The sequence below is a fragment of the Crinia signifera genome, chromosome 3 (assembly GCF_055691185.1).
Source record: "Crinia signifera chromosome 3, ASM5569118v1, whole genome shotgun sequence".
In the NCBI taxonomy this organism is placed as follows: Eukaryota; Metazoa; Chordata; class Amphibia; order Anura; family Myobatrachidae; genus Crinia; species Crinia signifera.
In genome coordinates, this window is record NC_139219.1 from 123,207,385 (window position 1) to 123,235,150 (window position 27,766).

Genomic DNA, 27,766 nt, shown 5'->3' on the forward strand with positions numbered 1-27,766 from the left:
GAGGTTGAGAAATTCTGCAGCTCCATTTGTTTTATTTTTATTTGTTTACTTGAAACATACTGATGTTAAGCTGTGTGTCTAAATAGACTACATTTTTTACAAATGTTATTTGTACATTCAAATGCAGTCACCCAGTATAAGCAATACTCATAATATCCATCAATGGTTGATAATGCAACAGTGCAATCCCTCACCTACCGATTAGATGACCATTGGACACAATAATAAACATCAAGTTTTTATATTTCTAAGTCAATAATCCATTCTGGACCAGGATTTCCCAGGTTTAGTGGTACTATGTATACATTGTTCATGCTCATTTAGATCACAAATGGTAAAAAATTAAAAAGATATGTCTAAAAATTTAAAATAAGATACACTATACGGACAAAAGTTTTTTGCCACACTTGTTAATTATTGAATTCAGAGGTTTCAATCAGACCCGTTGCCACAGGTGTATAAAATAAAGCACCTAGCCATGCAGTCTCCATTTGAGAATAGGGATTGCTCTGAAGAGCCCAGCACCTTCAAGCCTGGTACTGTGATAGGCACCTTTGCATTAAGGTGGTTCATGAAATTTCAACAATCAACTGCAAGTGATATTATTAGAAAGTGGAAGCATCTAGGAACAATAGCAATGAAGTGGAAGACCATCTGAAATCACAGAGTAGTCAACGACTGCTAAGGAGCATGGTGTGTAAAAGTTGCCAATGCACTGCTCATTCCATAGAAGAGTTCTGACATTCCACTGGCATTAATGTAAGCACAAAATCTGTGCAGCCGGAGCTTAATGAAATGGGTTCTCATGGCTGAGCAGTTGTATGCAAGCCTCACATCACCAAGTCCAATGCTAAGTGTCAGATGGAGTGGCGTACACACCGACACTGTGAAGCATATTAAATGTGTTCTGTGAAATAATGTATTTATTCCCAGTGGATTACATAGCACACAAATATTCTGTAACGCTTTACAAAGAATATTTGAACATTCACATATTTTAATACCACATGTATGGGTTCATTTTGTTGGGAGCCAATTAACCTACCAGCATATTTTTGTATTGTGGGAAGAAACCCACACAAGCCTGGGGAGAATATACAAACTGTGCAGATAGGGCTATTTCACAGCCGGGCAGCGAAATCCTGCACGGCCAGGAAGCCGTGCTGCACACAGTAGTTTACAATGGAGGGGATGGCCACAGCCCGGCAGCCGTCCCTTCCAGTGGTGGGATCCGGCTGCAACCGGGCCATGTCTGTCCCATGTGAATGGACACATTTGTGTCCATTATTAACTGCTGTGTGCGGCACAGCTTCCTGGCCGTGCAGGGTTTCGCCGCCCGGCAGGAGCGTGTGAAAAAGCCCTTAGGTCCATGATGGCAATCTAACCCATGACCTGTGCTGTGAGGCAGTAATGCTAACCATCCGGGTTATGAATCACAGGTGTTTTGCAGTCAGATTGGCATGACTGGGTTTGGCAGATGTCATGAGAACATTACCTGGCTGACTGCATTATGCCAATTATGAAGTTTTGAGTAGGAGGCATAATGGGATAGGCCTGTTTTTTTTAGGGTTTGGGCTCGGCCCCTTATTTCCAGTGAAGGGCAATCTAAATGCTTCAGGATATCAAGACATTTTAAACAATGCTCTGCTTAAAACGGTGAGGCAACAATCTGGGGAAGGCCTTTTTGTATTCCAACATGAATTTGCCCCTGTGCATAAAACAGGAATTATCAATATGTGGCTTGAAGTATATGTTGTGAAAGAACTTGATCAAGCACCTTTGGAATGAACTGGAATGGAGATTGCAAGAAGTAATAAATGCTCTACAGGATGATTGGGCACAAATTCCCACAGAAAAACTCCAAAATATTGTGGAAAGCCTACCAAGAAGAGTGGAATATGTTATTGCTGCAAAATGGGGTCCAACCCCATATTAAAGTATATGTATTTAAATACAGTGTCATTGCAGTCCCTGATAGCGTAGGGGTCAAACGTCTGAATAGTTTGTCCATAGTGTAGTTTACATATATCTATATTAAAAGAATATCAAACTTACTGCAGAGATAGAAAAGTGATTTATACCAAATACACCATAAACCAGATTCAATTGTCTCCTCTTGGATAAATGGGTCTATTGAATGGTTACTAGATGGGCCTATGCAAGACCAGTATTTAGATAAGGAAGTGAATGGTCTCATCTTTCCTGACAAGCACCCTATCTATGTTTTCCATTGGGTTTTTTTTGCCTGCTGAAATGGAAAAAAGAAGGGAAGAGTAACATCTTCCTGCTCTCACAGCTGAATGCACCAAGAAAGCCTTTTAACACAACGGTCCTGGCATTTAAAAAAATATAACTATAGCAAGAATAAATATTTACGGTACTTATGTATTATCTGGGCTCCCATGTTAAATGCACCCCATTTTTTCATATCCCTACTATCCAACTACGCATGGAGTTGATTTTATATAGTGTGGCGAGCGCAGCGAGCCACTGTGCCCGAAGCGTAGCGAGCCCCGCGAGGGGACGCGGTCTCATAAGAAAAACGGGAGCCCAGATATTATATAAGTACCATATTAACTTTTAAAGAGCACACAACGTGGCAGGAGTTACTGAATTAGATCAACTCCGAAAGTATGTTTCTGCTCAACCCTCCAAAGGAAGTCTGGGCACCAGAATATACTGGCTGCATCTCAAAACTATTTTACCACCATCTGAATGCCATTTACCCAGGCAAATTACAGTAGACAATGCATCCCCACCTTGACCATCACTGTTTGCAAAAGAAAACACATCTGCTATGGAATTTGCAATTAACTGCTGCCCAAATTATTTTTCTCTTATAACCCATTCAGACATAAGCAAAAACACAGGACGGTGCAACATTGATCCTGCTTATTTCTGAAAGTTTATGCAAACAACCAGGGATATTTCCAGGACTTGCAACCAGTCAGTGCCCAGATCATGTGCACCTAGAACAAGCTGACTGTATGTCCGTGGATACTTGGCAGGGGGATGGGCCTTCCTCTCTACAATTGCTGTCAGAGCCTCAACCAATCAGCTCTACCCGCTCTCCATCTCACCCCCTTTTGACTGCCCTGGTCAACTCGCCTCTCAAGCACCAACTCACCCCAAGGCACCTAGTATCATCAACACAATCTCAACAGTATGCGTGACATGGGTAGTATACATCTGGGTTAAGAGACCCAGATTGGAGCGGTGTACTTGCCAGGGCATATATCAGCAAAGGATATTACATAGCATAAATTGGGAATAGATAGTCGTGTGTGTTTGTGATGGTATATATTATATACACCCCATCTAATATGGTAATGTTAGCAACCCTGCATTAGGAGCAATATGTTTCGCTCTTCTCCTCCTCCTCCCTCCCTCCCTCCCTCATCTATAGTTAACTTGAAATATTGGTATATTTCAGGTGCATGAGCAAACCTAGTGTGGTTTTTATTGTGGTACAAGCCATTTAAAAAATTATTAAAACATAAAATGGACTGTTTAAAATAGCCTTATTGCCGTTTTAAAAGTGTATAAAAATCCAGTATGAAAGTGTAATTTACAATTTGCTTGATATTGCTAATAACAAGTATAATAATAAAAACACACAACACATAGTGGAAATAACAACATTTGCCAAACACATTATTTAAAACACCCACAAAAAATAACTTAATGTACTGTACAATTATAGAATTCAGCAAGTTCTGGCTGAATAGCATCTCATGTATTCAGTCATCCATGGATTATCTACAGTGGAGGGTTTTCTTCTTAGAACACTTTCTGCATCAGCTGAACGAGCTCTCTGCTTCTGCAGATGCTGCCGTCTCTTGTCGCGCTGTCGCCTGTTCTTTGCTCTCAAAGCAGATTCATGAATCTTAAAAAGGGAACAATGCAATAGAAATATAAAAAAATAAGATTTAAATTCAGGTTAACGCACAAGTGGTTTTTGGGTGGATCTCAGATAATGACAACTTCCAGCCTGGTTCTTTAGGATATTAATAGAAGCCCTAGACTTACTCAGATGGAAATAACTTGTTTTTGCTAATGGATCTGTGAACGTATCATTATTTTACATAGTAGGTGAGGCTGAAAAAAGACTTGCGTCCATCTAGTTCAACCTATGTTTATAGTAGCTAATCCCTTGTTGTATAGTATGTTCTGATATTTTAAAGACAGATTGTTACTTATTGATACCCGTGGATGTTTTTAACCAATAAATGTTTATCCAACCTTATTTTAAACATATTTATAGTGTCTGCCTACATTACTTCTTCAGGAAGAGAGTTCCAAAGTTTGACTGTAAAGAAATTTTTTCTTCTAGCTGAACAAAATCTTTTTTTTCTTCTAATCTAAACTCGTGCCCTCTCGTGCTAGATTCCTGTCTAGCAGAAAAAAGGGTGCTTGACAGTTCCTTATATTGGCCCCTGATATATTTGTACATGTTGAGCATGTCCCCCCTTAAACGTCTCTCCTCCTCCTAGTGTAAATAGTCCCAGCTTGCTTAATCTCTCCTCGTAGCTTAAAGTCTCCATTCCCCTAATAAGCTTAGTTGCTCTTCTTTGGATTTTTTCTAATTCTATGATGTCCTTTTTATAGTGTGGGGACCAGAATTGTACTCCGTATTCGAGGTGCGGTCTAACCAATGATTTGTACAGAGGCATAATTACTTTTGAATCCCTAGTTTCCATGCCCCCTTTAATACATGCTAGAGTTTTATTGGCCTTTTTAGTTGCTATATTAAAAAGACAACAAACTAGGGTGTAGTGCTCAATTTGGACTCCTAGATCCTTTTCGAGTACTGAATTACCCAATTCATCCCGCTTAGATTTGGGATTGCTTTGAGCATGCATGCATTCAGCTTAAATGGACAATTGCCTGATGGGTACTTGATCTATTAACGGAATTACTACTATTTTATACACTGCCTGTGGCCTTAAAATTTTGCCAATGACTTGCTAAAAGGTGCAAAGTTGGGTACTTGTGTATTATCACGGCACACGCAACATAGTTGGCGTAGTCAGAGCTACACACAGTCAGCTTCAGCCAGAGTAGTCGTAAGGCAGCGTAGCAAGCGTACTGTAGCTCACAGGGTCAGGTGCGCTGGCAGACGCCGCAAGCCTCGTGAGTGCCTCACACATCGCCGCTAACCGCCTGATCCCCTGTGCTGGTGGGCACTGGAGATCACGTGGGCGCCGGCAGAGAGGTGCTCCATCTGCTTGAGGCGCATACACTTGTGCGTCTAAGCAATTTGTAAAGGACGCACTTGCCAGTGCTCCATATTACATACTGGCAAATACCGCCATTTCAAACCCCCACTATCCATGTCAGCCCAAAGCGTTGCGAGCGCAACGTGCCCCGCGAGGGGACGCGGATTACACGTCAAGTAAACCGCATGCTCTCACCACACTTTATAAAATTCAGTGGGGGTGTTTCAGGAACACATTCACACCTGTCATGTCAGACAGGTTAAAATGGTCAATGGTTCCCACACAATGTAATAATTGCCAGAACAAACTTTTAGTTCTTGAATTCTGACTCCTTGGAGGAAATTTAGCAAGAATAGTTTAGGTCTGCGACCCCCAAGTACTTTATTTATTGCAAATTTTGGCTGGCATATAGTTTTTGATGATATATGGAGTTGATTTGTGGAGTGTGGGGCAGTGCTGAGATGAAGCAAAGCCTGCATGGTCCAGTGAGAACCATGTTGACTTTTGTGTTTAAGTGTAGTAAAAAGAGTTCATTATGATGATTCACATGATTATCCAGATCACGGTTCTCAAAATATATTTGAACTTCTTAAAATGATGCGCCTTTAGTGAATTTGTCCCTAGTACATGTAGATTTCTATTGAATTACCACAGCTGTTCAGCGCTGACTATTTCTAGTTTCTCTTTCAAATTCAGTCAGAGTGTTATGCTGTGATATTGTACTTCTGTATTATACTATCAAATGTGATAGAATTTTAGAAAGTAAAAACCGTTCAATGATTGCTTATTGATTATTATTAAAATTTTATTTATAAAGGCGCCACAAGTGTTTCGCAGCGCCGTACAAAGGAACAATACAGGGAGACAAAGCTTGGCATAACATTGAATAAATAACAAAAATACAGTACGAATGAAGAGCGCCACAGATCAATACACATTACAGCTTAAATGTTAGTGAGGACTCAATCAACATACAACTAGAGGCTTGATGCCAATGATGGAGATGAGTATGCGGACAAAGATGGTCACTGAGTGTTTTTTAGTTGCTATATTACATAGACAACAAACTAGTGTTTAGTGCTCAATTTGGACTCCTAGAGTATAGGAGAGCTGTGAGTGAAATGTGAAGAGAAGTGGGCTTTGACAACAGGAGGGAAGAGGGCCCTAATCGGAGGAGCTTACAATCTAGTAGGGGAGACAGACAGATTACAAGAGGTGCAAGCGAGTGGGTGGTGGTTAGATAGCAGGATGTAAACAGGCAAGGGGTCGGAGAACTAGCTGGTTTATGCAGCAGAAGGGTATGCTTTCATGAATAGGTGAGTTTTCAGTGCCCGTTTGAAGCTTTGCAAGGTCAGGGAGAGTCTAATGGAGCGAGAGAGTGCGTTCCACTGAAGGGGTGCAGCACGGGCAAGGTCCTGTACTCTAGCATGGGAAGCAGTGATCAGGGTGGAGGAGAGACGACAGTCGTCAGCCGACCGTAGAGGGCGGGAGGGTGTATGAATGGAGATGAGGTTAGAGATATATGGAGCAATGGAATTAGAGATGGCCCTGTACGTGAGTGAGGTGTTTGAAGAGGATTCTGTAGGGGAATGGAAGCCAGTGCAGATTTTGTTGAAGGGGAGTGGCAGAATTAGAGCGGCGGGAGAGGAAGATAAGCCTGGCTGCAGCATTGAGGACAGATTGGAGAGGAGCCAGTTGGGATTGAGTGAGGCCGGTGAGGAGAACATTGCAGTAGTCGAGCCGTGAGATGACCAATGAGTGGATGATCAGCTTAGTTGCACTCTGTGAGAGAAAGGGCCTGATGCGAGCAATGTTGCGTAACTGGAACCGGCAACAATGGGCCAGGGCTTGGATGTGGGGTGCAAAGGAGAGGGAGGAGTCAAGAGTGACACCCAGGCAGCGGAGTTAGGGAACGGGGGAGATGATGGTGTTGTTAACAGTGATAGAGATTAGTAGGGGGCATAGCTCTGGGTGGGGGAAAGATAATAAGTTCCGTTTTGTCCATATTCAGCTTCAGAAATCGCTCAGACATCCAGGTGGAGATGGCAGAGAGTCAGTTGGAAACTTGAGAGAAAACAGTGGGGGACATATCAGGAGAGGAGAGGTAGATTTGGGTGTCATCCGCATAGAGGTGATATTGGAAGCCAAAGGAGTTAATGAGTGCACCCAGAGAGGAGGTGCACAGAGAGAACAGAAGGGGGCCAAATAAGGAACCCTGAGGGACCCCGAAAGGAAGGATAGAAGGTGGTGAGGTAGAGCCAGAGGCAGAGACTGAGAAGGAACAGTTGAAGAGGTAAGAGGAAAACCAGTTGAAGACAGTGCCAGAGAGGCCAATGTTTTGGAGTGTGTGGAGGAGGAGAGGGTGATCCACAGTGTCAAAGGTAGCAGATAGGTCCAAAAGGATAAGCAGGGAGAAGTGACCCTTGGATTTGGCTGACAGTAGGTCATTTTCACTAGGGCAGTCTCAGTGGAATGAAGTGGGCAAAAGCCAAATTGAAGAGGATGAAGGATGGAGTGGTCAGACAAGTAGCTGGTGAGACGCCTGTAAACCAGCCGTTCTAGTATTTTAGAGGCAAATGGGAGAAGAGATAGGGCGGTAGCTTGTGGGAGATAAAGGGTCCAGGTTTGGTTTTTAAGAATAGGCGAGACCAGAGCATGTTTGAAGGGTGAGGGAAAGATGCCAGTAGAAAGATAGGTTAAAGAGGTGAGCAAGGTGGGAGCAGCCAGTGGGGGAGAGGGAACTGAGGAGACGGGAGGGTCCAAGGGACAGGTAGAGGGGGGAGAGGATGAGATGAGGGAGCGGACTTCCTCAGCTGTAGTAGGGCAGAAGGATGACAGAGTGGGGTAGTTGGGAGGGGAGGAGATATCATGTCGGAAATTGTTGATGCAAATGATACCCATGCAGACCTATGAGACTACACTTGTAATGTGTATCTTTTGATCCTAAGGTGTGTGCAAGTACACATTGCTGATAATGGCATGTAGAAACCAGGCACATATACTGGCCAAGCAGAGACATTTAGAGATGCAAACAGCAATAAATATTTGCTACCGCACACTATTTTTTCAATGATCATTCCTTCAGTAATGTACATCTCACGCTGATCCCAAATACAAGCTATAGCACGTATTTTACCCGGAAATGAGGGCTGGGGGATTCAGTTTTCCACAATACTTGGGTCTCTGGGGACATGCTCTGCTGCAACACAGCCAGTGAGCAGGAAAGCCTGTGGCCGGAGTGGGTTCCTGGGGAATGCAGAGCGCCTAGCTCACTTAGTCTCAACACCTCTCACTGCAGCACAACCAGGAAGCAGGGGAGCCTGCTGATGCTGCCTCCTCTCCATATAACCCCTGGTTACATAGCCTCACGCCTCTCTTCACCTGGTTTCATACACCCCCCCTCCTGCTCTTTTGCCCCTACAAACAATCTCTCTCTCTTGACCCCATGCTTTGCCTCTTCTTCCTCCTTTTCTCTTTACCTGGCACTGGCTTAATGACATCCTCTCTCGTCTGTAACCCATCTCTCTCCCTGACAGTCTCTTTCATTCTCTGACTACTGAGTTGCAGTTAGCTCAAATGCATAATAAGCAATGGGACCCAGTGAACTAGGACCCTAAATTATAAAGTTAGTGGTCTCCAGGACCCACATATATCACTGAGCATAATTATGGTTGTCACCCTTTCTTGAGCTTTCAGTACTCTCTCAAATTAATAAGGAGAATCTCTATAGACAGATTAAATATACCCTTTTGCACAATAAGAACCACATACCTCATTTTCCTGAGTGGGAGCACAAACATTGTGGGTCTTCTGGCTTCCAGTGTCTTTCTTTCTCTCACCACAGGCATAAAGAGCAAAAGCATGCCTGCTTTCTTTGGCCAAGGTAGTCTTATGTGGACTTCGCATTGACTTCTGATCGTCCTTTCTGGCTCTGTGACCATGCGGTTCTCTGGAACGACTTACAGATTTGTCATCCAACTCTGTGTTCTTCTCACTGTGACAAGTATTTTCTGTCCAAAAACAAATTGTGTTGCAGCTTTAGAATTTTGACACATTGTATTGACCATGATACATACAAAACATTCATTGCCAAAACAGAAGGTGAAGCTCTCCCTGCAAAAAAAAACAAGGAGAACATTATCCAGAGGAAAAAGCTACTGGCTAGTAGGCACAGTGGTTGTGACTGCTTGGGTCAGTTGGCAGCAGTAATTATGATATCAGCAGGAGGTTGCAAACACAGGAAAGATAATCAGGAAGATGGTACTGTAACTTTCAGTGATTTAATATTTATGAGGAGTTGGCAAAGAAGTACTCCTCAGCTGTAAGATTTCAAGAATTCAGGGGGAAAAATCCATCAAACCTTCTAAACCCCCTCACCGTATTCAATGTTTGGACAGAATCCTTGCCGTGAGAGGCCGGCAAGGGTCCCCTTAAACGGAGAGGTTTGCTGCAAATAGAGCAAGTCTGCTGCATTTTGTGGTGAGCCCCACCATTTTAATGGCCACACTCACCGTTTCCACCTCACCTCAAGGAAGAGCAAGGATTCATAGAATACACTGATGTGAGCCATCGGCACTTCTATGTGCCGATAGCTTGCCATTAGGGCACTGAATACCGGTCACAGTGACTGAAATGACTAGATTGCAAAAGGCTATTATTCACAAGACGTTATTATACAAATCTCTTAAATGGCTTGTTTTGTATAAATTATATTTTTATATTCTCCCGTTTCAGGTGGGGGAGATTCCATTAATACACTGGAATTTAGCTCCCAGGAGCCACATCGCAGCTGTGGTCACAACTAATGCCAGAGACCTACTTAATGCGGATGTCTGCATCTTGGGGTACAAGAACAAGTAGAAATCTGTTTCTTACATGGTAAAGCCCCATACACACTAGACAAGAAAGTAAATGTTGCTCAGAAAATTCCTTCCGAGCTATATCTTTTACTATCTTGTCTAGTGTGTACACCCGGGCTTGACAATTTTCTATGAGTAAGGATGAAAGTGTAGGAGTCAGACAAATTAAGGGTGCGATGCACATCATGCATTTTGATTGCAAAAAGGGACAGTGCATGCCGGAGGCGCGCGCTCCTGGCCAATAAGTGAAATGCTGCCACTCGCTCGTATTAAAAGCAGTGATAGTCAGGCAGATAGCGGTGCCCCTGCGTGGCTGGATTCATACTCTGCTGCAGCCAGGAAGGGGAGAAGGGGGTAGGGCACCACTGTACGCGTTGCCACTGCTGTCAGTAGGGGGAAGAGGGGTTCAGACACTGATGCCTGCCAGCTTCTGGTGTCAGGAGGGGGAGAAGGGGGGGAGTCGGACACCGCTGCCGCTGGTGCCAGGAGGGGTAGACAGCTGAGCGGAGACAGTGCCCTGGCCGACTGTATAAAAAAAAAAAAAAAAAAGTAAACCAGACAGAATGAAGGGCGAGAATGGGCAGAGCAGAATGCAGAACAGTCACAGCATGTAATCACTCATGGAGCAGAGCTCTCTCTCCTCATGTGCTTTTCTTAAAATATATTGCTGCCACCCTGATAATTGCATCAGTGCCCTGTCCCCAGCCCCAATGGTCTTTATTTACCATGTACTGTAGTTTAGTATTTTTACTCATCCATGTACTGTCATGCACTGCAGAACCCTTGTGGCACAACAACAACATATTACTGGGCACTGTTTATGCTTTATTTTCCTAAAGATTTACTAATTGTGAAAAATTATATATAAAAAAAAAAATGCAGAGATATTAACAAGCAGCAAATTGGCTCATAACTGCATACCCTACAATATATTGGACTCAAAAACCGGTAGAGGGGTGTGGTCATAGATAGAGGGGCATGGCCATGGGTAAAGGGGGAGTGGCCAAGACCCTTTTACTTTCCACTTCATATCCCAAAAAAAATTGTAGCATCCCATTAAACAAACAAAAAAAAAAAATAATAATAAAATTATATATTATATAACTATATAATATAACTGTGCTGGCTGTCCCTACCTCAGTCCCCATCAGCTGTGCGGGGTCTGGCTGGAAGATGACTGGAAACTTCAGCCACTGTTAGTCACCGCAGCTGGGTTCAGGCCGCCCATTCTTTTATCCGGCAGCGGCTTGCGCTGTAGCGGCTGGGAGAGAAATCTACAGTCACTCTCTCTCGCACTGCTGAAGGGCCACACACAGCATGCCGGGACTTGTACTCTCCCCGCAGCCGTGGAGTAACGTCCTCGAACCACAGTCTATCCCTTAGCAGGGAGAGGCAGGCCCGCTGTGTCCCCCTGCCGTGCACTATGGGAGATATAGTCTTGGCAGGCAGCTCCCTCACAGTAGGGGAAATGGGGAATGTGTATGACTGATCACACACACACACCCAGAGAGCGCCAGACGATTGGATAAATATAAAATGTAATAAATTTATTTGAATAAACGACAATAAAATATATCACATCAAATGCAACATGTAATAAAATGAATGGTATCAAAAAAGGTACATTACACTCCCATGGGATATATAGCAACAGGTGGTAGTCCCAATATTTGGATATCTCCTTTTAGGGGTAAAGTGTACGTCAGATCCAGCTCAATCATCATAGATGTTGAATTTTTTGTGTGAACACCACATCACAAGAAAGGTGTAGTAGCTGATAGTTGTGGGTGAGCTCCAGCATTATCGATTCAAGCTCCTGAAAACGTCTTTGCTTTTCCAGCTGATTACCTGCAAAACTAAGGTCTCCCCAGTGCCGCCAGCACTGAACACGCTAGCCGGACATCGGCACAAGTCCTGGGTGAGTTACCTGCAGCATTCATTGGACCGCTCTAACCTCCCGGCAATTCAGCGTGCAACAACTTAGCTGATTGCCGGAGGCAGACAGCTCGCTCTCCGCCGACACACAAACTGGCTGGTCGTCAACAGGCGGCGACAGCCGGCGGATAAGCTAGAGCAGTCTGCTTAATAGACTGAGCATATCCACAACTATCAGCTACTACACCTTTCATGTGATGTGTTGTTCACACAAAAAAATTCAACATCTATGATAATTGAGCTGGATCTGACATATACTTTACCCCTAAAAGGAGATATCCAAATATTGGGACTACCACCTGTTGCTATATATCCCATGGGAGTGTAATGTACCTTTTTTAATACCATTCATTTTATTACATGTTGCATTTGATGTGATATATTTTATTGTCGTTTATTCAAATACATTTATATTTATCCAATCGTCTGGCGCTCTCTGGGTGTGTGTGATCAGTCATACACACTCCCCATTTCCCCTATTGTGTACCTATTGCAAATCATCCAATTTGCTAATTGGGAGCAGCCATATGTGAAAATCGTTATAGATTCCCTAATTCCAAGGGTGAACTATTGTAGTGTTTGCGCCCGATGTGGTTTTCTGTTTAACTGGTTGTTTAGCTCCCTCACAGTCCCTGGAGAGCAGCCGTTGGTGCTTTAAACTACAACTCCCAGGGTCCCTCAATTACCCAGGGCTTCTGTTAAAAAAGCGGTACAGCTTATTTTAGCCAGTACAGACAGTTAAAAAACGGTACTGTACCGGGTACATCAGTACAGTTGGAGGGTATATAACTGCCATATTAGAAAATGAGTTATACCCCTTTTAGACATACTACCCGGGATTTTGGTCAGGTTTACCCGGGATTTTCAACCCAGGTCACTCCCAGGATTTTAGTACAGACCCCCTTTCACACTACACCTCAAATCCGGGAAATACCCGGGTATACCCCTTTCACACATAAGCCAGGCTTTTCAAGTATTTCAGTGTTTCATCGTTAAAATGGGACACGCCCCGGCAGCAAAAAAAAGCAACATCACATGTTTAAAACTGAAAAACCCGGGTAAACCCATTCAGACATAAGCCGGGTACTATACCCGGGAGTTAAATACCGGGAAAAACCCTGGTCAATTGCAGGTGCTCAGTATCTGGGAGTGAAATCCCGGGTATACCCTTTCAGACATACACTAGTCCCGGGTTTGGGCGCGTTCATGTGAAAAAACCCGGGATTTTCACGTGTCTGAAAGGGGTATTAGACACTGATTGGCAGGTGGTTTATCCCTTTTCAAGGGTTAGTACATATAGCCCTATAACACAAACTCTTACCTTGTGTGATGTGACCATTGCCACTAGTGGGCACATCAGGGTCTGCCAGCTGCACATCAGGCCGGTCTTCAGTGTGTGGGAGTTTATGGGGAGCCTGAGCCGTCTCTGGTGCCTGGTGGGACGCAGGAGCAGACTCTGAAGGCTTTGTTGGGGGTGTGGAGTGACCACTGCTAGAATTTGAGCTTCCCTCCCATCCTTCCCACAGCCAGGGGTTATGTGCGTGCTCCAGCAGCCGGCGTGCCAGCCTATACTTCAGCATCTCCTCATAACACTTCCTGTAGGCATCCCAGTGCGGATCTTTGAAACGTTTCATGTATTCAGTACGGAGATTTTTGCAGTGCATCCTGTCCGGTCTCCCCGACCCATAGGCTGGGCTCTCAGTTCACAGACAGAGCTCTAGAAGAGGGAAGGAAATACAAAGGAAGGGTTACTCCGCAGCCAGAGCGTCACTGCTTTATGTACACGCCGTTGGCAGAGCAACTTACAGCGTGGCGTTACTTCCAGCGGGGTTCGGTAATAACAATTCTCCTGCCAGCCATGTACCAACCAAAACGCGATACACAAAGTGCACACCACACCCCGCCCCATGTGCTCAGTGCGGCCCGGCTTGCCTTGCTTCCACGGTCATTTAAACCAAAACAAATGTTGTGGCCACGCCCCCTGAAAGCCCGCAAACCAATAAGAGCGCGCAGACACAGCTGTCCGGTGCTGTAGAACACGCATTGTGCTGCATATGGTTATGTAACTCATACTGTAATTTTTAGACTATATTGAAAATATCTAAACAAATATATAACAGAAACAATGTAACCTATAAATGGAATACATTTGCTACACCTTCAGGAAACTATAGTTCCTGCACAGAGAAGAGCATTTATTCTCATACTTAGCAAAGGTCCGGCATACACACTGGGCGACTATGCATACACACTGATCGGCTTTCCCCCTGCCTAACGGAGGGGGGAAGACGGCTTTGCATAGTGCAGCACTATGCAAAGCCGTCCTCAAAGCCGCTCATCTGCTGGAATTACCAGCAGATGAGCGGCTTTCCCGGCGATGATGCGGGAGCTCGCAGCAGCGCTCATCAATGGGGCATACACACTGGGCGGATTTGAGCTGAAAGCCGCTCAAACCTGCTGTTTTGAGCGGCTTTCAGCTCAAAGTCGCCCAGTGTGTATGGGCCTTTAGGCCCGGTATACTCTTACCAACCCAGGAAAGAATAGGATTACTGCAGACAGGTAAGAACACCACCCCTCCGGACTCCGAAGTAATCCTGGACGGGCGGTGCTAACCCTAGGAAAGAGTTTAATCCAAGCAGGTGAAAATCTGTAAATATGATTTTCACCTGCTGGATATTTTGGGTTGGATTGCAAGGGATAATTGGATCGGACCCAAAGGTGTGGGACCCATGTCATGCATCCCGCACCCATTACTGGATTATTGATTTTTCCCGGTAAATCGTGGCACATGCCATTATACCAGGGCATGCCTAAAGCTGTGTACACGTGGTGCGCATTTGGGTATCGATTTGGACTATCTACAGACGGGTTGGGATCATTGGGTCTACAACAACTAGGTCGACAAGCATTGGGTCGACACCACTAGGTTGACATGCAGCAAGGTCGACATGGGTCAAGGTCGACATGGATCTAGGTTAACGTGAAATTCTGTCGACACAAGCATTAGGTCAACAGGGGGCTAGGTTGACAGTCAAAAGGTCATGTGGACATGGGGTTTTTCACAGTTTTTTTTACATGAATGTCAAAAGAGTCGGCATGGACACAGCTTGAAGTGCATCACTACGCTCGGCACACTATTTTATTCTCCCACAATGCCCTAGTGCAGAGGTTCCCAATCTTTTTCGGATCGCGGCACCCTAGAGTATCAGAATTTTTCCGCGGCACCCCTAGACCCCCCAAAAAATATATAAAATTAAGTAGCCTGTGTTTATATGTGTGTCTTAGGTTCAGTTATGTGTAAAGGGCAGGATTTGGTTCTGATTGTACACATATTTTATGATTGGCAGCCACCAGCACTGGTTTTGTCCATAAATAATTGACCATAAATAATTTGAATTGGTCCTGGTCCACCAACCCGTGGCACCCCTGCAAGTGTCCCGAGGCACCCCAGGGAGTGGGGTTTGGGTGGTGGTTTGGGAACCACTGCCCTAGTGGATGGTAGGGCATGAAATACCGCCGAAATATGTCGGCTCAAAAAACATGTCGACCTTTTGACTGTCGACCTAGCCCATGTTGACCTAATGCTTGTGTCGACCTAATGTCATGTCGACCTACATCCATGTCAACCTTGACCCATGTCGATTCAATGCTTGCCGACCTAGTTGTTATAGACCTAATTACCGTATCCCCTACAGACAATCAGGACTCGGCTCAGGCCTGATAGGCTGTAAGCATTTCCATGGAGATGCCTGCAGCCAATCAGGGCTAAGTCCTTAGAGTATTTTTTTTAAAGTGTCCCTTTTCTGTGGCATGACACTGCTGGCTGTTGAAGCCCAGTGTGTTTCCAAAATACGGTGGACCCCTACTCATTTTGTCCCCTATATTTTTGAATCCAGGACCGTCCCAAGAGCCGATGCTGGTTTCTTAAATATGGAGGGGATCCCCACTATTTTTTTCTCCCATATACAGGGAAGGGGGCTGGTAATGGGGAGGGGGGACGCCCCCCATTTATTTCACATCTTTTTTGACACTATAACACACATTTTTTTTTTTTTTTTTACAGAATCATGCATAGATCTCACTGATCCAGGCATGGTTCTGTCAAACTCGCCAGGCTACACCTGCTCTATTTATTTTGCGATTTTTGATCATGTTTAGGGTGTGATTTTAAAAACTGCACCCCATTACTTTTGCAATTTTGATGTTTTCTATGAGAAGTTGAAGTTGAAGGTCCACAATGGATGGCTGGTACATGCCCTTCCTAACTCAGTACACTGCAGCAGATGTAGATATTTTTAACTTTATATGCAAGTACTGTTACACAGAGTAGTTAGAAGATTGAAACTGAAAAAGGGCGGAAATTATGGGTGTGACTAAAAGATGTTTTATATTGTAGTGAGATGATGATGGTAGACACGCCTGATTAGCAAATTAGTGTATAAGGCAGGGCTGGGCAACACCGGCCCTCCAGATGTTGATGAACTACACATCCCAGCATGCCTTGCATCAGTTTCAGCATGGTCACATAGCAAAACTAATGCAAAGCATCCTGGGATGTGTAGTTCATTAACATCTGGAGGGCCAGTGTTGCCCAGCCCTGGTATAAGGTGACAGGAGTCCTGCAACTTTCCTTGTTATATTAGTTGTAAGATTATTGCAAGTGGTGGCAAAGGTAGCAGACCTGCAACCCTAGTGGGTCCCTGACAGTTGTGTATACTAGTCCATGACAATACTCAAATGCCTGGAACAAGTGGGAGTGGTATCATGCACAGGACAAAGGGTAATAGAAAGCAGTTTTTAAAGAACCAACTAGGAGAACAATACAATTGATGGCGTACAACAATTATATGGCGTTGGAGGTGCCCCCAGGAATCAAGTACTAGTATACTTAAAAAGAAGAGAAACGGTGGTCCACAGAGAGTGGCAGCCGTTCGCAGAAAGGATTCCTTTTTGGAGGCACATTTGTGCCTCCAAAAAGGAATCCTTTCTGCGAACGGCTGCCACTCTCTGTGGACCACCGTTTCTCTTCTTTTTAAGAATACTCAAATGCCTAAAGTGCAATTTGGCCACTTTTCACACGATTCCGACTGGACTAAGAAATCATGTGAAAAGTTGTAAACAGAATTTCCTTGATCTCCCCGGAAGTCCTTCTGTGCTATTTTTACATGCGCATTAAGCACATTTAAAAATAGCACATCAAGTCCCAAATTGGATGGAAGGACTACCAGGGAGTTACCGGGAGCTGTTAAAGGGAAATCGATTGCGACTTGTGCCTCAGACAAGTCACAATAATATAGGAGGGGCCTTTGGAAGTAAATTATTTATTTTAAAAGAAGGAAATAAAAAAAATACCACAGTACAGCAGTCAGAGCTGGTAGCCCATACAAAGATGAATCTCCTCTACTAGAACAAAATGCTGACCTGCTCTAAAAAACTTTAGCTAAGGGGACATCGTGGAAGAATATTGGGGGGAGGGGCAAGGGAACATCTCGTCTCCCACCCCAAAACGTTTCAGAGTTACAGGTTAATGCACTGGGTCACTGAGTACAGTTACCATGGGAAGAATGTCTTTAGTCTCTGCACAGAAATCTTCTTTCCAGCTACTTCACCTGCTCTCTCTCCCCACAGCCCTTGTACGCCTACCACCTGGGCCATCCTCTCGTTACTTTCAACTCCTACAGTGTGCCAGTGTTGTCACCCCCTCTAGGAGAATGAAACAGAGCTCTATCTCTAGATAGAAGTGAAAAACTGCACATAGCAGGGGCAGATTGGAATGGAAAACTAGCCTAGGAAATGTCTAGAAGCAGCCCTCATTGAGGTGGGGTCTGTTCAAGGGACAAGATCCCTCAAAGCTGAGTTGGATGCAGCTGTCCTTTTGTCTTTTCTGCAGTTGCATCAGTTTCCAACAGTTGCATCTGCTTGTGGTGGCGGTGACAAGTGACCGTGGGTAAATTTACTAAGATCGAATGGGTATTAATGGTTGTATTCGTACCAATTCGATGTGAAATATGTATGTATTTCACATCGAATGGGTAGGAATACGACCTTGGTGGTGTCTTGTGCTGGTCCAAAACAATAGGGTGGGTGGTAGTGGGCTCAACGCGTTTCGGTGTTTAAACACCTTCTTCAGAGTACTGGATATATACACTAGTTCCCCCAGCCAAAAAATTACCCCCCTGACTGGTCAGCCCAGGCTGGGACCCTGGGGGAGTGGGGACCCCCCAATAAAGGGGTCCCCCTCTCCAGAATTACCCCAGCCCAGTGCTGTGCCCGGTGCCCTTGGGCAATGGGCACCGGGCTAATGATTTAAGTGTAAAGTTAGATTGAAATCTATAGTGGCATGTTGTGGAACTACAAGCAGCCTCCTCCGCATGCAGTAAAGGGCCCGCTAGGTCTTGTAGTTCTGCAACTTAACCAATAGTGAAATAAATTAGACACACACACACACTGCAGAAAAATAAATGTTAACATGGGCTTCTATGGTGGAAAAGAAAAACTGAACACTGCGCTATGATGAAAATATTTTTGTGGTTTATTAATAATAAAAGATAGATATGCGATAAAAATATTCACATTAGAGAGGATATTATTTAATATAACCGACTATACTAAGATGGAAATTCTATTCAATTCTGTCACCTTGATGGTAATAATATCAACTTTCCACTAGATGTCTCCATAAGCAGATTCTAGGCGTACAGTATATATAAAGACAGAATTGATGCTCGAAATAAACCATATAATTCTAACTAAAAAAAAAGGTACAAAAAACAATACAACAAATGAAATAAAATGAATAAATGAATGAAACAACAACTTATATAAAATGCAGTAGAGCTCAGTCCTGAGTCAGGGAAGTGAAGTTAGTCCCCTAATTGTTAGTACTTTTGAGTTATGAGTCAGGTCATAGTAAAAAAAGTCTCTATTTGTTTAGTGCTTTTTAGTTAGTTTTTGCAAAGCAGAAAAGCAGTTCTGTTACTATTTCCATGCAGCACCACAATGCAAAGCAAAAGCAGAAGAGATTTAGGGGTCTATCCTATTAACCCCAAAGGGTGCGAGTTGCCGGTCGGTGCCGTTTTCACGCTGAAAACGGCCCCCGAATTAACCCTAACTCGCACCCTTCTCAGCGAATTCACTTCGCAGCGAATTCACCTATGGAGGTGAGAGCACTTTTCAGCGAATTAATAGGATCAACCCCTTAAGCTGCCAATAGTGTGCTATAGTTACCAGAGCTACCACAGTTAAGATCCGTACACAATGGGCAACTATGCCCAGCGTGTATGGACAGCGATGATCACTATCATCGCTGCGGGGAAAGCCGATCAGTGCATACACACTGTGTGGCTTTCCTTCTGCTCGGCGCCGACGGAGGAGGGGAGGATGCCGTTGCATAGCGGAGCGCTATGCAAAGCCGCCCTGAAAGCCGCTCATCTGCTGGTATAACCAGCAGATGAACGGCTTTCCCGGCGATGTTGCGGGAGCGCGTAGCAGCGCTCATCGCCGGGCCATACACACTGGGCAGCTTTGAGCTGAAAGCCGCTCAAACCTCCTGTTTTGAGTGACTTTCAGCTCAAAGTTGCCCAGTGTGTATGGGCCTTTAGCTTTAGAAAAACATGTTGGTGGACAATCAGGTGGCCACCTGAATTAAGATGTAGAAGCATGTTCCCCGGCCTGGTTAGCATTCCAGTCTTGCCTTTTCTAGGTCCGCAAACAAGGAAACTCTGTTTGTCCACAGAAATATTGGTACCAGATGAGCAGAAGGATTCTAACGTGTTTCTCCGCCTTCAAAACACTCAGCAGCTCCCTCAGAGTCAATATCGTCTGTGGACAAACAGTGCTTCCTTGCTATTATAGGTTATTAGTTGTCCGGGGCCAGTGTTCTCAACCACTGTACAGCGCTGTGTGCTGAGAGAGGGAGAGCATTCTGAGCGAAGCAGCATTGCTTAAAACGCTCTGCATTCTCAGTCGGTACGTGTTTAGGGCCTTTAAAAGCAATCCATAGAAAACACAATTATTTCCGCTAATTCCAGGTAATTTAATTGCAATGTTTGGGCTGCTACTTCCCCCGGTCTGAGATTAGATTGTATTGTGGCTGGAGGTTTCACTTCACAGACAATACTGAAAATGATATAAAAATCCCAGTACACTATACATATACAATATTGAAGAGGCCTTTGCAAAGCAGATGCAAATTGTGTATACAGTCTCTTTATGCATTCCCCATTTGTTGCAAAAATGGTTACAAAAATGACTTTTTCAAAAACTGCTGCTGTTGGTTTTCCTAAATTTGAATAAACTGATGTGTTTATTTATTTATTTGTGGTCAATTAGACATTGTCACCATTAGCAGCTTTGCAGCCAATGTTTACACTAGGGTCAGAACGGACACAAATCAAACCCCTCCGGAGGGTCTGTTTGATACTTATCGGCAGTCATGTAAATCTCAATTCACAATTACATGCCCTTATACTCTCACATTCATGCCTACTTCCGCCTATCCCACACCCACTACAGCCTAGGTCTCAGACCCCCTAGTCACAGTAAGCCTGAATGCAGACTGGAGACAAATGACACAGAATCTGAGAACAGACACATACAAAGTGCGATTAATCACATTGAGATGGAAACATAGTCCAAATTATGTTTGACGGTACTTGTTTCCTAGCACGGCGCCCGTCGTGGTAGATCGCATACCTTAAGTTAAGGTAACTTAAGGTATGCGATCTTCTGTCAATTAAGTGTTTTAATTGCCGGCAAGGAGAAAATCGCGTTGATCGCGTCCATCGCATGCCATTATAATGGCATGCGATGAGATCGACGCGATTTTACATAGCTAACAATGGAAAATGGGCCAATGGGCCCAATTTTTCATTGTATATGCACGGTCATGGGTTTTACGTATGTGAAGTGTCCCCCCCATTGTTAACGCCACCCCACTATTGACGCCAACCCGAAGCGTGGCGAGTGAGGGGCGGCGGTACATGTCCTTCGACCTTTTCATACCCACTATCCACGTCAGCGCAGCGAGCCACCGAGCCTGAAGCGTGGCGAGCGGAGCGAGCCCCATGAGGGGACGTGTATACCTGTGAAGTTATGCTCGCCATGCTTCGGGCTCGGTGGCTCGCTGCGCTTGCCACACTTTATAACATCAACTCCACGCCGACGTGGATAGTGGGGGTATGAAAAGGTCGCCACGCTTCGGGTTGGCGTCAATAGTGGGGTGGCGTTAACAATGGGGGCCACTTCACCCATGAGGGGGGTGAAATGGCCCCCCATGTAAAATTGGGTCTCAGGGACCATTTTACATTGATTCCAATGTAAAAATCGCGTAGATCGCATCGCATGCGATTTGGTTGCATGTGATGCGATCAATGCAATTTTTCTAGGTCCCGATGCTTAAGATAAAAATCGCTGGCGCCGTGCTAGGAAACAAGTACCTGTTAAATAATGCACCCTGTGTACAAGAATATGACACATACCATACTGGGAACACATGATACACTTTGTTTAATGCCATCTGCTGCTTGAAGATACTTTTTTTTTATAGCGCAAACATACATAATAGCATTTTATAGATGCAAATAACATTGACATCAGACTCTAAATGAGGCCCTAAGAGAGCAATAACAGCAGATTTAGGGTCTTATTTATTACATTTTATTTGTGGGATATTTCCAAAATATTAAGTATCCACAAAATGCACCACAGAGTGACTGCAGCATATACAGTATCTTGGATGTACAGTTTCTGCTCTGGTCTTTATATTTCTGACAGCAGCAACAGCCCCATCCCCCATAATCATTTATGGGGGCTGCAAAACTGTCAGATTAACCAAGCTCAAGAATGCATTATCCCAGAGGATCCCAAAGTTTTTGAATCACGGCACCCCACAGCATCAGAAATGTTTTCGCGGCACCCTTCGGTTAAGTTAAACTAAGTTAAATCTAACAAATATTTACCCACAATTTGACTATTATAATGGACATAAAAAACTTGAATTGGTCCTTTACCACCAACTGGGGCAAAAAAAACCCAACTAAAACTCTGTCTAACCCCCTCGCCGGCTGCTTGCAGTATGCAATGTTCTGGGAAATCCTCACCATCAGAGGACAGCGAGCCCGCTGCATATAGTGGTGGGCCTCGCCGGTTTGATTGCCGCACTCGACGTTTTCACCTCACTAAAAAGAACCAGTGAGGTGGAAATGGTGAGTGAAGTTCGTGGAGAGTCAGGCAGGGAGGGCCAAGCTGAAACCCCCCCCCCCCATACATATGCATTTGGGCTCTCACTGACTGTCCATTCATTTGCTTCTCGACCCACCAGTCTTATGTGCCTGTCTTGACATCCCGTCCTCTCGGGATGTCAACACATGACATTTGTGCCGATTTGTCAGAATCGGGTTAAATTGTTGCAAAACTCAATAGTGTATGGGGGCCTTATGACATTCTGTAGCATGTATATTTTTTTGCTATGCGCAGGGCCGGCGACAGGGGGGGGTGTCAAGGGAGACAAGTGTGAAGGGCCCCAGCGATCTGAAGGGCCCCAGAGCTTTCATGCCCCAGGACGGCCACCGCCTGTACTAGTTGGCTTGTCAGTGACCCTTGTGGCCCAACAGTCTACTGTACACCATCTGTGACTGACTCACTGGGGCAGATGTATTAAGCCTTAACAAGAGATAAATGCGAGGGTGATAAAGAGAGATAAACATCCAGCCAATCACCTGCTAACTGCCATGTTACAGGCTGTGTTTGAAAAAAAGGGTACTTATTCCCTAGCACGGCGCCCATCGCATCGTATACCATTACACTAAATAAGGTATACGATGGTATGCGATGCGACGCGATATTGTACAATAAAATACTGCATCGCATCGTATGCCATACAATGCGATCGTATATGATTTTTGATTGTACAAGCACCCTGATGGGTCCTTACAATGTTAAATGGCCCCCCATAGTCAACGCCATCCCCTGGATCAACGCCAACCCGAAACGTGGCGAGCACAGCGAGCTCACAAGGGGCGGCGGTACGCGTCCTCCAACCTTTTCATACCCCTACTATCCACGTCGGCGTGGAGTAGATGTAAGATAGTGTGGCAAGCGCAGCGAGCCACCGAGCCCGAAGCGTGGCGAGCACAGCGATCCCGTCAAGTAGACACGGAATACGAGCCCGAAGCGTGGCGAGCAAAGCGAGCCCCGCTAGGTGATGCGCAATACATGTAAAGTAATCCGGCTGCACTCGCTGCGATTCGGTCTCGGTGGCTCGCTGCGCTCACCACACTATCTAAAATCAGTAGGGGTATGAAAAGGTCGGAGGGCGCGTACCGCTAGCAGCGGTCGCCACGCTTCGGGTTGGCTTGATAGTGGGGGTGGCGTTGCCAATGGGGTGCATTTAACATTAAAAGCACCTATCGGATCTCATCGCATGCCGCTATATTGCATGCGATGCATGCGATTGTATAAGATGTAATACAATCAAAATCGGGGGCGTCGTGCTAGGAAACAAGTACCGAAAAAAGTAAGTAAGGAGCTGATTTGGCTGGACGGTTATCTCTCTTTATCACCCTTGCATTTAACTCTTGTTATGGCTTAATACATCTGCCCCATTGTGTGCTACTGCCATCAACTGTGTGTGCGCCCTGCCGCTCAGCACTCAGAGCCATCTACTCTGCTGGCGCTGTGGCCTCAGTCTCTGGCTCCTGTACTTTTAATGTGCCTGTCATCTGTTCTGCACTCTGCGCTCAACCTGCTCTGTCTGCTTGTAGTGCTTGGCGGTTTTTGGTGAAAGTGACAGGCCAGTAGCAGTCGGGAGCCAGCAGGAAGCAGCAGCCTGGAGCCAGGTCAGCAGGACTGAGAACAAAAGTCCGCACCTGAAAGCAGGATCTGGAGCAGCAAAAGGTTAAGGGGCCCATTTATCAAGCAATATTTGCGGCTAAATCCCCGAAAACATCAGTTTTTGGGGGTTAACCGCAAATATTAAGTATCACTGAAATGTATTAAAGGGGGACCGCAGCAGGAATCTCCGATCCCCGCTGCGATCCCCCTGCAGCGCCGCCGGCCACATCCCCCTTAGGTTTCTATGGGGATGCGAAGCTGGCCGATGTATCAACATTGGGCAGCCTGGGATCGCACCCCTGGGCTATCGCCATTCTGATATGGCGATAGCCCATTGTAGCCTATGGCTACATATCGGCAGTGCGGTCAGCGGGGTCGCATAACCTCGCATGCGGCTTCCGACTCTGGGTATCACAGGGACAGGCTCCTTTCGGAGCCCTGTCCCTGCGCCCTGCCAGGTGATACATCCCAGTGATATGATCACATTTTACAATGCGATCCTGGGCGGTAATATTCCGCCCAGGTGAGGCTCATGCAGAAGAGGGTTGTGTGGATTTGAGATTAGATGGGGGGCCCCAGAAATATAATTGTACAGGGCCCCAAGATTTCTGTTGCCGGCCCTAGCTATGCGTACAGAAATGTATTTGCAATTTGTGCATGCATGTGCCATACAAATGTTCGATAATAAGGTATTTAAAATGGAGAAAATAGTATGGTCGTCCCATTTGAGACGGGATAGAGTCATTGGGTCACCATCAAGTTCTTAGACAGTCATTAGGTCGCCACCATAAGGTCGACATGCAGGAAGGTCATCATGCGGGAAGGTCGACAGGGTCATGAGGTCGACAGTCAAAAGGTCGACATAGCATTTTCCCACTGTTTTTTGAGCCGACGTGCCGATTGGCGGTATTTCATGCCCACTAGGGCGTGGTGGGAGAATAAAATAGTGTGCCGAGCGCAGCGAGCCATGTGAGGGGACGTAGTGCACTTTAACTTGTGTCCATGTCGACTGTGTCGACATTCGGGTAAAAAAAAACAGTGAAAAACCCTATGTCGTGAAAAGCTCCCTACCTTTTGACCTAATGACAACTTGTTGGTGACCAACTAATCCACACCCTTTGAGACACATAACACATTCATATCTCCCTACGAATGCAGGAAGGAGACATATCAATATCTCAAAACTAGATCCAATAGAAAAATTAGCAGGAATCGACTTTTAAATCCCTGGCAACAGGTATGGGTCATTGGGTCAACCAACCAAAGCTCAACATGGTTGACATGGCTTAGTTCGACAACTGAAATTTTTCACTTTTTTGTCCCAAATTTCGACATGGTCACCGGAACAGTGAACCACAAACCCTCTCGCATGGTTTGCTGAGCTTGCCATGCGTCTGGAACGGTGCCTCGCTGCGCTTGGCACACTAATTTATTCTCCCTCCACCCCCTATTGGATAGTAGGGCATTAAATACCGCCTGTCGGCATGTCGTCTCAAAAAAAGTGAAAAATCCATGTCGACCATTCAACTGTCGACGTAGCCATTGTCAATCTAATGCTTGTGTCAATCTTCCATCCACGTCGACTTTAGGCATGTCGATCTATTTCAGGTGTTGATGTAAACCAGTGGTAGCCAACCCTAGCCCTCGAGAGCTACCAACAGTTCACATTTTCCAGACAACCTAGCTGCTGCACAGCTGCACTCATTAATCACTGACACATTTTAAAAGATACACAGATGAAGCTAATTAGCTCACTTGTGATTCTGTGAGGAGACCTGCAAAACATGCACTGTTGGTAGCTCTCGAGGACTAGGGTTGGCTACCCCAGATGTAAACTATAACGTCAGTGGTCGACCTTAGGTATGTTAACCTAACGACCTTGTACCCTATGTAATCAGGTGGATTGCAAGTACTCTATATAGCGATCCATGCTGATAGGGTTACCACCTAGTCCCTTTAATTCCGGACACATGTTAATTACACAGGTTCTGTGGCAGTTTTAAATCAGGTGAAGTGGAGTCTTGAAGTCAGCCAGCCACAGAACCTGTGTAATTAATATGTGTCCATTATTAAAGGGACTAGGTGCTAACCCTACATGCTGAACTAGGCCAATTGAGCGTGAGAAAATTATCTTGTGTGTACCCAGCATTAGGAGTATATATATTTACTAAAGATTCTAAAAATTAGAAGAGGTGATGTTGCCCATAGCAACAGATTCTGTCTTATTTCTCTATTGCATCCTAGAAAATGATAGAATCTGGTTGTTGCTATTTTTAGTAGCTTTAGTAAATTTACCCTATAGTCTCCAGGGTAGTGAAAAGCATGTGGAAATAAATGGTATATTGTGGCCTGGAGATCAGCATGTCTGCCCGGTACTATGTAAAAACCGGACCCGGACTAGACTCCGGACCGCCGGTCAGGACATCAAAATCTGCAGTCCGGAGCTTGTAGGGTCCGGTCCAGGGGGTGTCCTGTTCGGGGGGTGTCTTGTCTGGGAGGGTCCCTGTGATAGCTATCACCAGGGACATGGGAGAGGGGAGATTACAGGGTATGGGTAAAAACCGGACCAGGACAAGACCCCGGACCACCGGACCTGACATCAAAATCTGCAGTCCGGATCTTGTAGCGTCTGGTCTGGGGGGTGTCCTGTCCGGGGGTGTGCTGTCCGGGGGGGCTGCCTGTGACACCTGTCACCAGGGAGAGGAGGAGGGAGAGAATAAAGCCTCCCTGTATGGTCCGGGCATGTAGCAAAAACCGGACCACACGGGGAGGCTGTAATCTCCCCTTCCCCATGTCCCCGATGATAGCTATCACAGGGACCCACCCCGGACATGACACCCCCCGGACCGGACACTACAAGCTCCGGACTGCATATTTTGATGTCCTGCAGTCCGGGGTTTAGTCCGGGTCCGGTTTTTACATTGTCCCGAGATTACAGCCTCCCCGTGTGGTCCGGACCGTCCGGTTTTTGCTACATGCCCGGACCATACAGGGAGACTTTATTCTCCCCCTCCTCCACTCCCTGGTGACAGGTGTCACAGGCACCCCCCCCCCCCCCCCCGGACTGGACACCCCCCGGACGGAATGCTACAAGCTCCAAAATGCAGAGTTTGATATCTGGTCCGGCGGTCCGGGGGTTTTGTCCTGGTCCGGATTTTACCCATACCCTGTCTGCCCTGCATGTCACAGTGCTAGGTGCCTGCACATACCTGTACTGAAATTATTATATATATATATATATATATATATATATATATATATATATATATATATATTGCGCTGGTGGACCGGCACTCTGGCTACCATTACCATGGATATATTTCAATTCAACCTTTATTTTCCCCACACACAGGTCCATGACAGATGGCATGGGAATCATCAGTATTACACACAGTGGGCTGGCTGCGCGAGGAGAGCAAGATCTATTTTTATCATTCCCCCACCAACATCCCCAGACACCCCTTACATGCCACCCTGTGACAGCTCGCCTCTTACCCACTACTGCAATCCGGTTCTGATCACACAAGCATGCCATCATGTATGTACACAGTCAGTGGCAACGACCAAGCATACAAGGCAAGCAACCCACAGCTGCTAATGGTGCTACAGCGTAGTAAGCAATGTCCCACTATCTGGCGGGGAAACATGCCACTTGTGTGAGTGCTGCAGCTTCCATACAGGACGATAACATCGTATTACTAGATAGATATGCACTGATAACATTCTCCCCGCGGTGCCTGGTATACAGTACTGGGGTTTGGCGAATACTCACAGTTCATTAATAAGATTGGGATGCTTCTATTCATGCCGTGCTCCTATGCTCTGCTGCTGTGCGTGAGTAAACACATACAGTATATATACTCTGCTATTATGTAGTTAACAGAAGAGAAAGCCAAATCCTTTAGGCTCCTCCCTTTCCTT

General features: G+C 45.4%; 1 protein-coding gene across 2 annotated transcripts; it reads right to left on the reverse strand.

Annotated features, from left to right (window-relative positions):
• On the reverse strand, positions 1–27,766 carry CCSAP (centriole, cilia and spindle associated protein). Of its 2 annotated transcripts, none has more exons than XM_083176458.1 (4): positions 27,618–27,766; positions 13,335–13,730; positions 8,991–9,229; positions 1–3,886 (listed from the first exon to the last, which is right to left on the reverse strand). In XM_083176458.1, the coding sequence occupies exons 2-4, from the start codon at positions 13,675–13,677 to the stop codon at positions 3,707–3,709; spliced, it is 762 nt and encodes a 253-aa protein (XP_083032584.1). In that variant the 5' UTR covers positions 13,678–13,730; positions 27,618–27,766; the 3' UTR covers positions 1–3,706. The 2 variants fall into 2 exon arrangements, with proteins under 2 accessions (XP_083032584.1, XP_083032583.1); XM_083176457.1 differs by lacking the exon at positions 27,618–27,766 and adding an exon at positions 13,820–13,951.